General features: G+C 37.4%; 2 protein-coding genes across 3 annotated transcripts; both read left to right on the top strand.

The window, feature by feature from the left end:
• Positions 1-2,046: 2,046 nt before the first annotated feature.
• Positions 2,047-4,515, top strand: LOC133418857 (ferritin, middle subunit-like). 2 transcript variants are annotated; one of them, XM_061707732.1, is made up of 5 exons: positions 2,047-2,171; positions 2,721-2,824; positions 3,537-3,683; positions 3,772-3,897; positions 4,028-4,515. In XM_061707732.1, exons 2-5 carry the CDS (start codon positions 2,723-2,725, stop codon positions 4,175-4,177), a joined length of 525 nt encoding a protein of 174 aa, XP_061563716.1. In that variant the 5' UTR covers positions 2,047-2,171; positions 2,721-2,722; the 3' UTR covers positions 4,178-4,515. The 2 variants fall into 2 exon arrangements, with proteins under 2 accessions (XP_061563716.1, XP_061563717.1); XM_061707733.1 differs by lacking the exon at positions 2,047-2,171 and adding an exon at positions 2,583-2,626.
• Positions 4,516-5,438: 923 nt separating this feature from the next.
• On the top strand, positions 5,439-15,173 carry syt5b (synaptotagmin Vb). The gene is made up of 9 exons (XM_061707731.1): positions 5,439-5,622; positions 7,468-7,656; positions 9,794-9,972; positions 10,074-10,172; positions 10,279-10,446; positions 11,501-11,668; positions 13,877-13,994; positions 14,137-14,270; positions 14,355-15,173. Exons 2-9 carry the CDS (start codon positions 7,473-7,475, stop codon positions 14,562-14,564), a joined length of 1,260 nt encoding a protein of 419 aa, XP_061563715.1. The 5' UTR covers positions 5,439-5,622; positions 7,468-7,472; the 3' UTR covers positions 14,565-15,173.
• The last annotated feature ends 626 nt before the right edge of the window (positions 15,174-15,799 follow it).

The following is a 15,799-nucleotide window of genomic DNA, read 5'->3' as shown; positions in this document are numbered from 1 at the left end:
AGGTGAGACGTCATATTGGCTGCGCGACGTGAAGGTCCCCGGTCGGTCCTCAAGATGGCGCTGACAACAAAAAATGTCACGTGACTGATACCCATGAATAGCTGATGAACCTGGCTTTCTGTTTCAAACTGAAGCTAATTCTGATAAACAGTCTATGGCTAACCCTTTGGTTGACAATGACATTGAGGATGCTGGAAATGAGCTGGGAGGCCAATACCTGCCTCCAGAGATTTTATCAAGAATTATTGAATTTGCTTAATTCAAGATATGTCCATGCTGGGGACATTTAATCGGGTCTCACACTTATTCCAGGCACTATCGGCACCATTTCATCCCAACCTCTATATCAGTGAAACACTTGAGGAGAGCCTAGAACTAGAGAAAGAAAATGACTGTTCTATTAGTATTATGAAGCTGTACAAGGCTGCTGGACGCAACAGTGGTCTGACCACAAGAATAAAGGAGTTGTTTAGCAAGGACAACCGATGGATGAAAGTCTGGATAGTCCTTACTCATCTGACTTTCGGGCAGTACAAAATCAAAGACATATACTGGAAGAAGTAATGCCAGTTGTCTGTTATGATTCCTCCTTTGTCAACTATTTAAAGTTTTTTTTTCCACATTTGTAAATGAGCGAAAGCTACTTTTCATTTGAGAAGGAACAGTTTTAATTTAATTTTGATTGTTCATGTTCTATCCTGTGTATTGTACACTGCAGTTCAGATTTTGGGATTGGAAATAAATAATAATGCAAGTCCAGGAAAATACTGTATACGGTGAATTCATTTGACACCTCAACACCCTCAACGAGACACTGATTTTATGGTATATGCATGGTACACATGAAAAATTGCCTGTTTAGACAAGAACATCTATGAATATCTATTTGGCTAAAGAGGGGAAAACCACACAATTATGAGAGAGAGAGAGAGAGAGAGAGAGAGAGAGAGAGAGAGAGAGAGAGAGAGAGAGAGAGAGAGAGAGAGAGAGAGAGAGAGAGAGAGAGAGAGAGACATATCTTGGATGAATAAATATGACAACTATATGTCATCCACTAACTGCCCAAAAACTGCAAAAAACCTTTATTTCCAAGAGCTGCTGTCATATTTACGTGTTATTACATTATCGGCACCAGTTATTACATTTTGAAATGTTTTTTTTAATACCAGGCCAATAACGTAATAACCAGCCAATAATGTAATGCCTTATTACATTATCGGCAAAAAGTTATTACGTTATTGGCTCAAAAGTTGTATTACATTATTGTCACATTATTACACTACACTACACTACACTTGGCTTTATTACATTTGAAATGGCCAAAATTATTACGTTATTGGCAGTTATTACGTTATTGGCCGTTAATACGTTTTTGGTTGTAACAAGGCTTATCGTCTACTTCGTAATGGGTTAGATCTGGGAAACAACTAAATGGAAAATGTGTGTGAGAAGGCACAGAGACAGTTTCATCTTGTGAAAAATGACTCATTTCAAAGCTTATGGACACAAGCAGCAGCATGAACTGCTGTACTATTCCTTAGTACTTCCAAAAAATATTTTAAAAAGATGTTAAAATTATCTTAAATAACAAACAATTGTGTTTACTGGTAAGAATCTTGGAAGGTACTGTACCTTTCTGTGTGGAGTTTGCATGTTCTGGCCTCTTCTTAGAGTCCAAAACCATTCATATTAGATTGACTGTTGATTCTAAATGCAATAGAGTAGTGAGTGGAAATGTGGATAGTTGTTGGTCTTTTTCAAGTCTGAGGGCATCAGGCCTGCATGTTTTAGATGTTTCCCTGCTTCAACACACCATGAAAAAAGGAGTTGTGTCAACAACAGAGCTGTCCAGACCTTGATGACAAGCTGGTGATGACCATTAATTAGAATCAGGTGTGTTGATGCAGGGAGACATCTAAAACATGCAGGACTGCTGCCCCGAGGACTGGAGTCCGAGACCCCTGAATGGTCCATACTGGTAAATGTCAATTCCTCTAAGTAAATGAACAGTAGAGGGCAGCATTAAACCACTGTCATCTGTAGTCCGCATAAAGCCACACAAGAGAAGAAGACGTGGCTTATATTAAGGGGCATCCATCTCGTCGTCTGTAGTCTTTGGTCGTGTGTAAACAAGACATCAGGAAACAAAGAGTCGTCACTGGTCAAGCAAGGTATGCAATTTACAGAATCAATTTAAATTGAGATACTTATCTGCAATATACTTATTACAACTTTAGCTGTAATGGGATAGAATTTACTAAAGTAAACTTTTGTTGCCTTCAGATTAACCTAGGTTTAGTTACCTAATAGTTAGCTTGCAGTGCAACTTATACAACCTCTAAAACTCAGTCTTGCAAAATTCGTTTAGGTAATAATTAAGTATAGGGACCAATGTTTTTTTTTTTTTTTTTTTCTGCCAGTAGAGTCGTGGCTTACCATTATGGTTAGCAAGGTGTGTGCGCCTCTGCTCTAATGTCACGTTATTATCTTAACGTACAATTACCTGACCATGCTGGCCTCTTGATCACGTGACCTGCTTAGGGCCACTGCTGTCTCCTGACCTTAAATATCAGCTGCGGAAAAGCTGACTGGCAAACAAGCGAGATAAGAGTTCGAGAGAAAAGGGGTAAAGAGCAGGGTTAGGGTCTGTGTTGGTTTTTTTTCTTAAACTGATGTAACATTATCTCAACCAAATTCATTGCTGTGTTTTGTTTTTTTAGAAATGCAGTCTGCAGTGAAACAAAACTACCATGTGGAGACTGAAGGTGACATCAACATACTCATCAACCTGAAGCTCAGGGCCTCCTATACCTACCTTGCTCTGGTAAGATCTTATGCTTGTATAATCTCACTGATATTGTTGCTGTTTAGGAAGCAATATTGTAGAAGTAATTTATTTTATTTAATAGGGACAATGCAGGTTTACATGTGATCACATTCACTCATTACAAACAAGCCAATGTGACTGATGTTCTGCATACAGAGATTATAGCTATTGCTAGTTTCCATCTCCTGTCCCTAGTTAGGCTTTTAGTAAATGAAAAAGGAGAAAAAGAATACAAAAATACATTCAATTTTCAACATGCAAAGCTATATCCTATTTACAATTCTCAGCTTGCAAGAGAGCACCCTATTAGCGGTTACAGGTGATTAAAAATGCGTACATTTCTGATTTTGCTTCAACCAGTCTTTGACATTTTTAGTAAAAACCTTAAAATCTTGAGTTGTTTTTATCTCAGTTGGCAGTGTGTTCCACATTTGAGAGCCCTTTTATAGAGAACGCTCACTCCCCAAAGGAGGTCTTACGGCGTTCAACCTTAGTTACCACTTGTTGTTCCCCTGGTGATCCTACCACTATTCTGCCTGCTAACTAACTTGCATAAAACATCTGGTGCTAGGTTCTGTATACACTTAAAACTACACTTATGAAAGATTACTTGAGGACTTTAGCATCAATCACTGGATACTATCCATTTTTGTGACTCTTTCTGGTGTCTGTCTCTAAATGTCTTTTTTCTACCCCTTATATCTTGCAGGGGATGTATTTTGACAGGGATGATGTGGCTTTGCCAAATTTCTCCACTTTCTTCCTGGAGCGTTCCAAGAAGGAGAGAGAACAGGCTGAAAAGTTGCTAGAATATCAGAATACGAGAGGCGGCCGAATTTTGCTTCAGACCATTGCTGTATGTCATCAGTTTGCTTCAAAAGCTATCATTGTGATGACTGCTTTATATATTTTGGTACAGCTTTTGATGCACTGTGTTTGTGTAGAAACCCGTTAAGGAGGACTGGAAGGGTGGACTGGATGCATTGTCCTTCTCTCTGGAATACCAGAAGTCTTTGAATACTTCCATCCTTGAAGTGCACCGCAAAGCGGACGGCCACACCGACGCACACGTAAGCATAGTGCTTTTTTATTTATTTTTTTAAAAGATGCTACACCTTTTATTCATTCTAAGAGTTTGGCATAGACCTGTGGTACACATTACCTCAGCAAATTATTTAATATAAGACTTTTCTTTTACAGCTGTGCGACTTCCTCGAGGACCATTTCCTCGTCGACAGCCATGACACCATCAAGACGCTGGGTGACTACATTGGCAGTCTCGGTCGCCTCGTCTCATCTGAGACGCATGCTTCTATGGGAGAATACCTTTTTGATAAACACACTCTGTAAAGGTCAAAGTAGTGTAAGAACATGCATTTCAGACTTACAAAAAAGGATAAGGTCAACTTTGCATTCTTTTGCCTTTAAAGCTTAACAAGTTTTGCACACTTTACGCTAAACAATTTTTGTACCAAAAATCCAAGATGACTAGAATACCTCAAACCTTTTACAGAGGGGGAAAAAAAAAAAACTTGAACGACTGCTTTCCTGAGCCGTTACTGTGAGACGAGTCACTTGTTCAGACTCTTGTATTGAGTGTCATGCATTCCAGTATCAATCATCTGTGATCATTAAAATCATTTGGCGAAAAATTCCTGAAAATGAATTAAACTTGACCATCAACTTAACCTTGACTGTCTTCTGTTTTTTTTTTTTGGGGGGGGGGGGTGAGTTAAAAGTGAAACGTGTTCACTCAATGATTCTTATGCCTGAGTACACTGTCTGACTCTGTTTTGAACACTAAAGAGGTAACAGTGGGGCTTTGTGTAAACACTACCTGGACGATTGCATTTTATATTGGACTACAGGACAGTTTGTGGTGTGAGGCATTGCTTTTGTGACTTATGTTTATGCAAAAAATTAGATTTGCAGGATCATAACTGTCTGGATCCTCAGATGTGTACATGTGTTAAAGTTGTGATTAGAGCAGCAGTTTACGAATGCCTGAAACTTGATTCTGTCACAAAAAAAAAAAAAAAAAAAACCCTGTCCCCAGTAAATACAATTACAAGAAATGCAACTCGGAAGACTTGTTCCCAGGGGCTACTTCAAGGCACACCAAAATTGTGTATTATGCAACACAGAGCCTTGGTATACCCAACTGAAATGACACTTTTTTTTTCCCTAAAATTTAGTATATTGCTACTTATATCACAAATGTTGACTTGGCCAGTGAGGTCTTCAAGATGTAACATTGCAAAAAGCATGTGATGCCAGTTTAGTGTGATTATGGGTCTGTTAGCTCTCGTAAAGGAGTTGCCAAGGGCTGTTGGAACTTGGACTGCCTGTGAGCACAGCTATGTTCTGGGGATTAGTGGAGGGCTGTGTGCAAAAGCTGTGTAGGATGATGGATAAATAACCACCACTGCCATGAATGTAACATCCTCTACCTCAAACAAGGAAAAACCTCAACTGTTAAATTTGAAACCTTGAAGTAGGAAAACCATAAGATTTGTCTCGATACCTTGTCTGTCATAAAGCAACAGATGTTAGCCTTCTAATATTGGTGGGGGGTGGGGTGGGGGATTAAACAGCATCACTGCTCTAGTGATTTGCCAGTGCTTTGATGGAAAGGGTTTCAGGGAGCCTGCCAGTGAGAGCAGCAAATCGAAGAGTTGACAGGTGTATGAGGGCTCCACAAAGACAAGGCAAAGTAGTGGTAACTAGAAATATAGCTAAAGCAGAAAGTTCCAACACCTTTTCACATCGAGGGATTTGAGGGAACCCTTCAACAGGTAAGATGAGTGAAGTGTTTTGTTAGTTTTTTTTTATAAAATCAAAAGGCAATGCATCTAAAATAGTAAAACTGTTTCTGCATTATTTCATATTAAAATTATAGTAGATTCTGAATAAGCCTGCTTAAATGACCTGTTAACTTTGCTACTGGATTACCCAATGCTATTTTCTTTTTTCTTTACATTCACACAAATTTATTTTAAAAAGTGAGGATAATTTTCCAAATTCAATGGCATCTTAAATTATTGCTTTTATGTCAAAGGAAAAATACCCTGAACATTACCAGCAGTAACAACCCACATGCAGCTTTTTTTTTAAAGAAAAAGAAATGACATTTTCCTGCTCTTTTTTTCCCTTGTGGCAATGAAGCTAACTCTTTTCATGTGTTGTACAACTTAATGTTGTGTAATGATAATTCCATTTAGTCTTGAATCTGAATATATCAAATATTAGTTTTTTAATCTAACCATATATGCAGTACTGTGTTGTAAAACAAAATCAGGGGGGGGGGGGGTGGATTTTATCATGGATCATCATCAATATCACATATATTACAAATAATAGCATTGACCAAAACACCTGCAGAAATACTGCAGGAATGACATAGCAGCAGTTAAATGCAGCCTTCTGTATAAGCTTTAAATATCCACTGGGCTTACATCTAATACATCAAAACACAAAAATAAAAAACAGTTTTCTGAACTTATCAATATGATTCTGTCCTTCACAGGATAAGTAAAATGGATCACTGCAAAAACTCAAAATCTTAACAAGAATATTTGTCTTATTTCTAGTAAAAAAATCTCATTACACTTAAAACAAGACTCATCACTGGAAAAAACAACAATTTTCACCTGTTTCAAGTAGATTTTCACTTGAAATAAGTAGAAAAATCTGCCAGTGGAACAATATTTCTTTGCTTGTAGATAAATCTTGTCCCACTGGCAGATTTTCCTACTTATTTCAAGTGAAAATTTACTTGAAACAGGTGAAAATTGTCAAATAAGTTATTTTTCTGGTGATGACTCTAAATGTTGAAATAGCAGTAAAACCACATTCATTAATTAAATGACATAAGGGATGGAAAGGGGGGATGGCAGTTTTACAGGGGGGATGATTTTGACCGTTTTTATTTCAGGGAGGATGCCATCCCCCCTCATCCCCCCTCAACTCCAGTACTGCATATATGTCTAATTTTGTTTTTGATGTCCAGTTAAAAAAAGGTTTATATCATTGAAATCCATAACCAAGATTAACTGGAGCTTCTCTGAATCTGGCCTGTAGTCCAATGGGATTCCTTCCAAATGCATCGATAAACAGTCATTTGAACAGATACCTTTGTGAGAGGGCTCAAAGCAGAGGATGAAAAAGCATATAAATTTACCTTCGGGGATTAATAAAGTATTTTCAATTTGAGTTTGAATTTGCAAACAGTGGCTTCAGGAGGAGTGTTGAAGGAAGAGACCAACCTCTATTTATAAAAGCTCTGAGAGTCTGTGATTATGGATTAATATTGCAATGCCAGAGTTTAATCCAGTCTCTGCTAGAGACTGTGATGATAGAAAAATGGGGATGGGATAAATGTGGGAGTGAAAGTGTGGGTTATAGGATGGAGGAGATGATGGAGAGTATGGGCGTAACAGAGGGATTAGGGTCAGGCCTGTTGAGCATCTGGCTTAGAGATGTGCTGCTCCTGGACTACTGCATGAACTGCATGGACACAGGGATTACACAACATGCATGTGGAAATGTGTGGTGTCTCACTGAATGCGCCAACTAGATAGACGCCACTGACCCAACATGAATGTTTGAAAAGGTTCTTGTGTTTTTTGTTTTTTTTGCAGCTGACATGAGGCTGGTCACTGGTGGGGTTCGAGTCCGGAGGGCTGCCGAGCCGTCCAAACCAGAGTCGGAGGAAGGGACAGAGCCAGCTCATCCAGAACATGATGAACACTCACATACAGAACATCACCCAGGCCATGACTACAACAAAATGAAGGAGAAGTTCATGAATGAAATCACTCATCTGCATAGTAAGGCACTTGTAAAATGTACTGTATAGCACAGGGATCAGCAACCTGCGGCTCCAGAGCCGCATGCGGCTCTTTAGCGCCGCCCTAGCTTTTTCAAAAATGTTTGACCTTTTTTCTCTTTTTTTTTTCTTTTTCTCTTTTTTTTCTTCTTTTTTCTTTTAAAAAAAGAAAAAAAAACTTAGCTTTTTTCTTTTTTTTGTTCTTTTTTTTCCCTTTTTTCTCTTTTTCTCTCCTTTTTCCTTTCTTTTTTAATCTCACCATTTAGACTTTTTTTTTCGACATTTAGACTTTTTTCTTGAAATTGTACTTCAACATTACCGTAATCTCAATATTTCGACTTTTTTCTCGACATTTAGACTTTTTTCTCAACATTTCGCCTTTCGCCATTTGCCTTCATTCTAAGGCTGATACAAGACTTTTCATTTTTTGCGGCTCCAGACATATTTGTTTTTTGTGTTTTTGGTCCAATATGGCTCTTTTAACAATTTGAGTTGCCGACCCCTGGTATAGCAGAAGTGAGCAATTGGTAACTTTATGTACACATTAAAATAAACTCTTTGAAAAATGATATCATTTAAACTTTTCGATGGGTATGAAATCTTTTCCAAAAAATTTAAGCTATAATGGAATCATAGAAGAATTATACGAGGAGTATTCCCCAATTTCATGGGTATGCAAACTTGTTTCTTATATCAATACATTAATACTGTACTATTACATACTTCGATGTCCCTACCACAAAAATCAAGAATTAAAAAAAAAAGTGCAAGAATCGGTCTTCCTATGAGTAACTTCTGTTTATGCTGTCAGAGGTAAACCACTTAATGGTGAACTACTACCGCTGACACTGCTGGTGCACAGGGCCACTCCCAGCTGCAAGGGGTTCATTATCTGATTGTGGAGAAGGGTGTTACTGACCAAACTCATGCTCAACCAACCGTTGTGTGATAAGTGTTTGCTTGAAGAATTTAAAAGCTGAGTCATATATGCTTCCAGTTACATATGCTTTAATTAAATTTCAAAGCTAAGGAAAAGCTGAAGCACAATTGCTTGAATTAATTATTGAAGCACTAATGTGAAATTAAAGGTTGTGAAGTGACATCTATGGAGGATTTTTTGTGCCAAAATTAAATAAATAAATACATCATTAATTAATTAAAATGGGAATGAAATATATCATTAATTAATTAAATGTGTCATTAATTAATTAAAATTAGAATGAAATATGTCATTAATTAATTAAAATACAATTAATTTTAAGTAAAAATATATATTTATTATCTCAGCATTTAATTAATTAATTACACATTTAATTAATGATTTCGTGTTACGTGAGAATCATGAAATGTAAAACTGCATTTAATTAATTATGGACACATTTAATTAATGATTTCGTGTTACGTGAGAATCATGAAATGTAAAACTGCATTTAATTAATTAATGACACATTTAATTAATGATTTCGTGTTGCTGAATCATGAAATGTAAATGTAAAACTGTCAGTTTCACTCGTCAAACTCAGTGGGCGGGGCTAACGCGAATCAAGTGGAATCCATTGCTTTGGTCTGAAACTGGAGGTGGAAGAGGAAGCCGTTCGTTCTAAACATGGCAGCTGTGAGTTCGGAGGATTTTCGTGAACTTTGTAGAGAGTTGGTGAGCGATATCTTCGACCTTGCAGAGTATGTGGAAGCAGGACCTGCTGACCCCGAGCATGTAGCTTGTAAAGCAGAGGAAGTTCCTCTGCTTCCTCTGCTGGATTCGCGTTAGCTCCGCCCACTGAGTTTGACGAGTGAAACTGACAGTTTTACATTTACATTTCATGATTCAGCAACACAAAATCATTAATTAAATGTGTCATTAATTAATTAAATGCTGAAATAATAAATATATATTTTTACTTAAAATGAATTGTATTTTAATTAATTAATTACATATTTCATTCTAATTTTAATTAATTAATGACACATTTAATTAATTAATGATATATTTCATTCCCATTTTAATTAATTAATGATGCATTTATATATTTAATTTTGGCACAAAAAATCCTCCATAGACATCATCCACTCTTTGTGGAATGATTATTTGACTCTTACACATATAGTGAGGTTGATGTTTTTTATTTTCTCTTTTATAGTTCCCATGTGGGCAATAGGAGCAATTGTGGTGGTGGTTCTGGTTTTGGTGGCATGCATGATCTTCTGTCTTTTCAAAAAATGCTGTGGGAAAAAGAAAAAGCCAAAGAAAGTGAGGGAGAAGAAGGAAGGTAGAGGTCGCAGAAAGGCAAAGGAAGGTGATGGAGAAGGTGGAGACAAGGTGATCCTGAGAGAATTGTATTTCTTGTAATTTACTCTAAAATCTTAACCTTTTGAGAGCTTGACGATGAAGATACAATAGACTGATGCTTAATCTTGCAGGAGGGAGATGAGAAAAAGGAAGGGGAGGAGGAAGAGAAAGAACAGGAGAATGTGGGTAAGCTGGAGTTCTCTTTGGACTACAACTTCACAGATAATCAGGTAAGTCTTCAATGAAAACATCAACAGTTCCATCAAATACATTCATGACATTGGTGAGAATATAGAGATAGTGGAAAGTCTTACTCCTACTCTCTTTCCTCTGAAGCTGATAGTGGGCATACTTCAAGCTCAGGACCTTGCTGCTATGGACATGGGAGGAACTTCAGACCCCTATGTCAAAGTCTTTCTGTTGCCTGACAAAAAGAAGAAGTATGAGACCAAGGTTCAACGCAAAAACCTTTGCCCTGTTTTCAACGAGACTTTCATCTTTAAGGTGCTTTATTTCATTCTGGGCTATGTATCTACCTTCCTATATATTCCTATATATACATTTATTTCCTTAAAGGTATTGTGACATCATTTTTAACATGCTTTTAACACTATTAATAGTCTTGGCCAACATCCCTCAAATGTGTCTAAAAGAGTGTAACAAGAAAAACTTCACTGTAGTACTCCATTCCTGGCTTTTTATGACAGTGTTTTTTTGCGCCGTGAAAAATACTTCCTTTTCCCCCTTTCCTGTCAATCATTGCTCCGCTCCTCCTCCAAACCTCCTCCAACCCACCCATACGCTCACAGCGGCGTCGGAGAGTTAAACCGGGAGCGACAGGCGAAGCATGCACGGAAAAGCAGCAGGGAGAAGCAGTCCACAGCAAACAATCATAAAAATAAAGGCATGCAAGCAGCAGTGTCCGCTTATCTTAAGTCCAGTCAGTGGCCGCGGGTCTTCTTAACAGTTTTCCTCCGGTGATCAGAACAAAAGAGGCTCTAAACAGCTCCGTGTTAAGCCTGATTTATGGTTCCGCGTTAAATTGACGCAGAGCCTACGCCGTAGGGTTCAGCGTAGGGTGCGCGTCGCCGCGTAACCCTATGCTGTAGGCTCTGCGTCGGTGTAACGCGGAACCATAAATCAGCCTTTATAGTGCGCTGGAGAGGAGAGGAGACAGGGAGCTGGGTGGAGGGGGCGGTGATTTAGCGGGCCCTGACGTCACGGCCCGCCACCAAACCACATGCGCCGTTTTTGCATAGTTATGCGGAAAATCCCAGAAAGCACACAATACACTGAATGTTAAAAGTTCGTTGTTTTTTGGGTGTAATTGATGTCAAGACACCCAACAAAACACAAAAAATGAAGAAAAATGTGTTTTTCATGTCACAATACCTTTAAAGAAATCTGATCAGATAGTCTTATCCAAGCAATAAAAATGTGTTTCAATTATATCCTATTATTTTGATCATTGTTGTCTGGATTTTTAAATTCTGTTGCACGTAAACAAAAATGTCTACAGTCTACCGCTAACTACGATTATTATCATTTCTCTTTTTAGATTCCATATGCAGAGTTGGGTGGAAAGATTTTGGTGCTGCAGGTTTTTGACTTTGATCGTTTCTCCAAGCATGATATGATTGGAGAAATAAAGATTCCCATGAATAGTATTGATTTGGGCCAGCCAATGCAACAATGGAAGGACCTGGAGAGTGGTGAAAAAGAGGAAGTAAGCTTTTCATCGTGTTTTTTTATTTAAACAGGTTAACTACTGTCAAATTTGGGGATAAACATGTGCACTGGAAAATAATTAATTGAATATGTATATATGTATCCATCCATCTATCTTCCTTCAAATGCACTTCGTTTGGTCGATTATTTCTTGGTTCTTACAATGCTTCTTGCTGATAATTCTTATATCGTTGGAAATTTTGTTTATTTCTTTTTAAATAGTGCCAAATTTTTACGGAAAATACATTTGTGGGTGCAGTAGCAGAGTTGAGTAAGTGGGTTGAAACCAAGCACCAACCATCTTACTTCTCCCCTGAAGATCATGTAGAACTAAGATTTGGTGCAGTTCCTAAACTGGCTGGTAGAGGCAAAGGGGAGTCAATCTCCATTGATTCCCATGGTAAAATATCCAACTTCAGAGCAGAAATAAACATATTCACAGCCCTGGTCAAAAATCAAGCAATAAATCTATTTCTAAATCGATTGGCAGTTGCCTAAGCCAACGGCTAGCCTTTACCACTTCCTTATCCATAATTGTCATGCTAGCACACCTAACGAAGCAAACACCCTGTTACAACCAAAAACGTAATAACGGCCAATAACGTAATAACTGCCAATAATGTAATAATTTTGGCCATTTCAAATGTAATAAAGCCAATAGTGTAATAATGTGCCAATAATGTAATAAAACTTTTGAGTCAATAATGTAATAACTTTTTGCCGATAATGTAATAATTTTGTAATAATTTTTTAATACCAGGCCAATAACGTAATAACCAGCCAATAATGTAATGCCTTATTACATTATCGGCAAAAAGTTATTACGTTATTGGCTCAAAAGTTTTATTACATTATTGGCACATTATTACACTATTGGCCTTATTACATTTGAAATGGCCAAAATTATTACGTTATTGGCAGTTATTACGTTATTGGCCATTATTACGTTTTTGGTTGTAACACACCCATTTGTATTAACCTGGTGTGGGCTAAACACGACAGTCATTTTTGATTCTGCCGTCAAGTCAACATCTTAAACGGTATATCCCACTGTAAATGTCTGTCAGAAGCTCTGCAGATATTTTGGGTAACTTTGATTGAGATGCAGTGGGTGTGTTCACGTTGGCTTGTTGAGCAACAAGGCTGCTCGCTGTATAAAGAAAAACTGGACTTCAAAACCAGTCTTCAGAAACCAATGGGTCACATGACCGAATCCTTCATCCATATACAGTCTACAGTTGAATGTAATAATGTATGTAATAATTACTCGGGGGTCATGTTCTGGGTCTCTGGAAAGCGTCTAGAGACAACTTTTGTTGTATTAGACGCTATACAAATAAAATTGAATTGAATTGAATTGAAACCATGAAGATATTCTTTGTTAATGCTAAACTGCTTATTCTGCTATTGATTCTGTCAGTGACATGGGCCTCCTTCACTGGAACAACAAAGCTTATGATTAGATGAAATGTCAATGCAGAGAGATATCAAGCTATTCCTCAACCAGTGGGAATCCCATATCTCCACAGTCTGGAATTGAACTCGTTCCTCCAAGATGACAAGGCTAGCACCCACAGAGTGGGGTTTATCAGAGACGATCTCCAGAATTTAACCCCATTGAACACCTGGGATCAGTTTGCTGTTCATGCCAGAGTGACCGGCACAAACACAGTGACTTGCAGCAAACGCTCACATCAGTGTGAGGAGGAAGTGACAGACTGTTGTGGCTGTGTAAGGTTCTTTCACATGCTGCTGGAGCTATGTCTGTTGAATTAATACATTGTTAAATTAACAATATGTATTGTTTCTTCAAACTTCAATTGTCCAATATTAGATTGGATGGTTGAAGTTTGAAGAAACAAGAGTCAATAGCAGAATAAACTTTTTGGCAATGGCAGAGAAGAATAGCCATGTTCTTCAAGGGTGCAATGCAAAATAAATGTTCCTTACAAATGTGGCATCATTTAAAGAGGAATAAACAGACCAATGGTATAAGATGTATTGCCAAAAAGAATTGGTACAACAATGAAATAATCAACCAAACACAAATGTTCTTTCTTTTTAAACTCAGTTTACATACATTACATTTTTTACATTTCTACTCTCGAAATAGCAGACTGTCATTATTTGTAAAATGTAAAAAAATCATAAGAGTCATTTCATTTGAAACGATTTCCCTGAATAATTTCATAAATTATTCTTTCAGCAAGAAAAACTGGGTGATATTTGCATTTCCCTACGTTATGTACCCACTGCTGGAAAATTAACAGTAAACATTATGGAGGCAAAGAATTTGAAGAAAATGGATGTAGGAGGCTTATCAGGTAATACAGCCTTGTATTGTATTATTAGTTTGTGATTTATTTAGTTAATTTCTCATACAAAAAATAAAGTACTTGAGCCTCATGAGGAAATGAAATAGTCACACAAAAATTAACAACTTACCCACTTCCCTTCTTTTACAAGACCCATTTGTGAAGATAGTTCTGCAACAAAATGGGAAGCGGATTAAAAAGAAGAAGACGACAGTCAAGAAAAATACCCTTAATCCCTACTTTAATGAGAGTTTCAGCTTTGAAGTCCCTTTTGCGCAAATACAGGTGGGATTTACATGACTGATCACTTTGCTATAACAGACCTTGTGGTGTGAAAGAATCTAAATACAAAATGCTTTTTTCTTACAGAAAGTACAGGTTGTCATAACAGTTTATGACTATGATAAACTTGGGAGCAATGACGCCATCGGAAAGACCTTCATGGGCTATGGAGCTACAGGAGTCGGCTTGCGTCACTGGTCAGACATGCTAGCCAATCCCAGACGTCCAGTAGCCCAGTGGCACACTCTCCTGCCTGAAGAAGAAGTCGAAGCATTACTCAAAGCAAAACCTCGTTAGATTTACACCTTGATGGAATCTCAAACATTGCTGAGATGTTATTTGGTGTTAAACCTGACGTTTCACCAATTTGAATGTTCTACATCCAATTCTGTTTCCTAAGAGACACATATTGGTGAGAGAATAAATGACAACCCAATGTGAAGTGTCTTAGTAATGTCATAGGCCATCACAGACAGTCTGAACAGATTTGTTGTTTTTTGTACCCCATGGATGGGAAAACTGTCACCCTGGAAGACATCACTCCCACCAGGACAGAAATATTGCATCATGGGACAAAGTTCATATGTGGATCCAAACCATTCCAGCAGGGGCGTCAATTGGGTATGGCAAGGTATGGCAGCCGCCACACCTTGGCTTCAAGGGAAAATGTAAATGTTTGTTTTTTTAATACATTTATGGAATTACTCTGTGTCTATTTGTATTGATTATTCTATTACTTAATACATATAGAATAACTACAAATGCAAATCAGAACAACATGATCGATTTCACTAGTTATTATACACTGCAAAAAACTCAAAATCTTAACAAGAATATTTATTTCTAGTTAAAATGTCTAATTTTTAGTCAAAAAAAATCTCATTACATTTAAGACAAAACATTTTCATCTGTTTCAAGTAGATTTTCACTTAAAATAAGTGGAAAAATCTGCCAGTGGAACAAGATTTTTTTGCTTGTAATGAGAAGATAAATCTTGTCCCACTGGCAGATTTTTCTACTTATTTCAAGTGAAAATTTACTTGAAACAGGTGAACATGGTAAAACAACAAGTTATTTTTCTGGTGATGACTCTTGTTTTAAGTGTAATGAGATTTTTTGACAAAAAATTAGACATTTTAACTAGAAATAAGTTAAATTCAAAATAATTTTTGAGTTTTTGCAGTGAGCGATACTGCATTTGAAAAAGTTCCAATTTTCTTGAGCACACAGATAAGCTACATAGACTTCTGTGATGAGTATTTGCTGGACGTGTTGATTGATACTCTAGTTAAGTTCTGTGACTCGTAACCTTGCCATACCTTAGCTTTGACTGAATTGACGCCACTGCATTCCAGCAAAAAGCCCCCTTTAATGTTAAGTTTACGAGTTCAGTTTTTTCGTTTACTTTTGTCACTTGTCTGTACTTTGTATTGTATGTATGTGTGGGTGTATGTGTGCCTGTGTAATATACAGACACTTGATAGGCTATTACTTGATCTTAATCAAAACCTTGTCCCCTCCTATTTACCTAC

The sequence above is a fragment of the Cololabis saira genome, chromosome 19 (genome assembly GCF_033807715.1).
Source record: "Cololabis saira isolate AMF1-May2022 chromosome 19, fColSai1.1, whole genome shotgun sequence".
Classification (NCBI taxonomy): Eukaryota; Metazoa; Chordata; class Actinopteri; order Beloniformes; family Belonidae; genus Cololabis; species Cololabis saira.
This window is presented reverse-complemented; position numbering and strand designations above follow the sequence as displayed.

Coding starts and splice junctions, on each gene's coding strand:
- LOC133418857 (XM_061707732.1), top strand. CDS start 2,723: ATGCAGTCTGCAGTGAAACAAAACTACCATGTGGAGACTGAAGGTGAC. Junction 2,825..3,536: donor CCTATACCTACCTTGCTCTG/GTAAGATCTTAT, acceptor TATATCTTGCAG/GGGATGTATTTTGACAGGGA. Junction 3,684..3,771: donor TTTTGCTTCAGACCATTGCT/GTATGTCATCAG, acceptor GTGTTTGTGTAG/AAACCCGTTAAGGAGGACTG.
- syt5b (XM_061707731.1), top strand. CDS start 7,473: ATGAGGCTGGTCACTGGTGGGGTTCGAGTCCGGAGGGCTGCCGAGCCG. Junction 7,657..9,793: donor TGAAATCACTCATCTGCATA/GTAAGGCACTTG, acceptor TCTCTTTTATAG/TTCCCATGTGGGCAATAGGA. Junction 14,271..14,354: donor TCCCTTTTGCGCAAATACAG/GTGGGATTTACA, acceptor TTTTTCTTACAG/AAAGTACAGGTTGTCATAAC.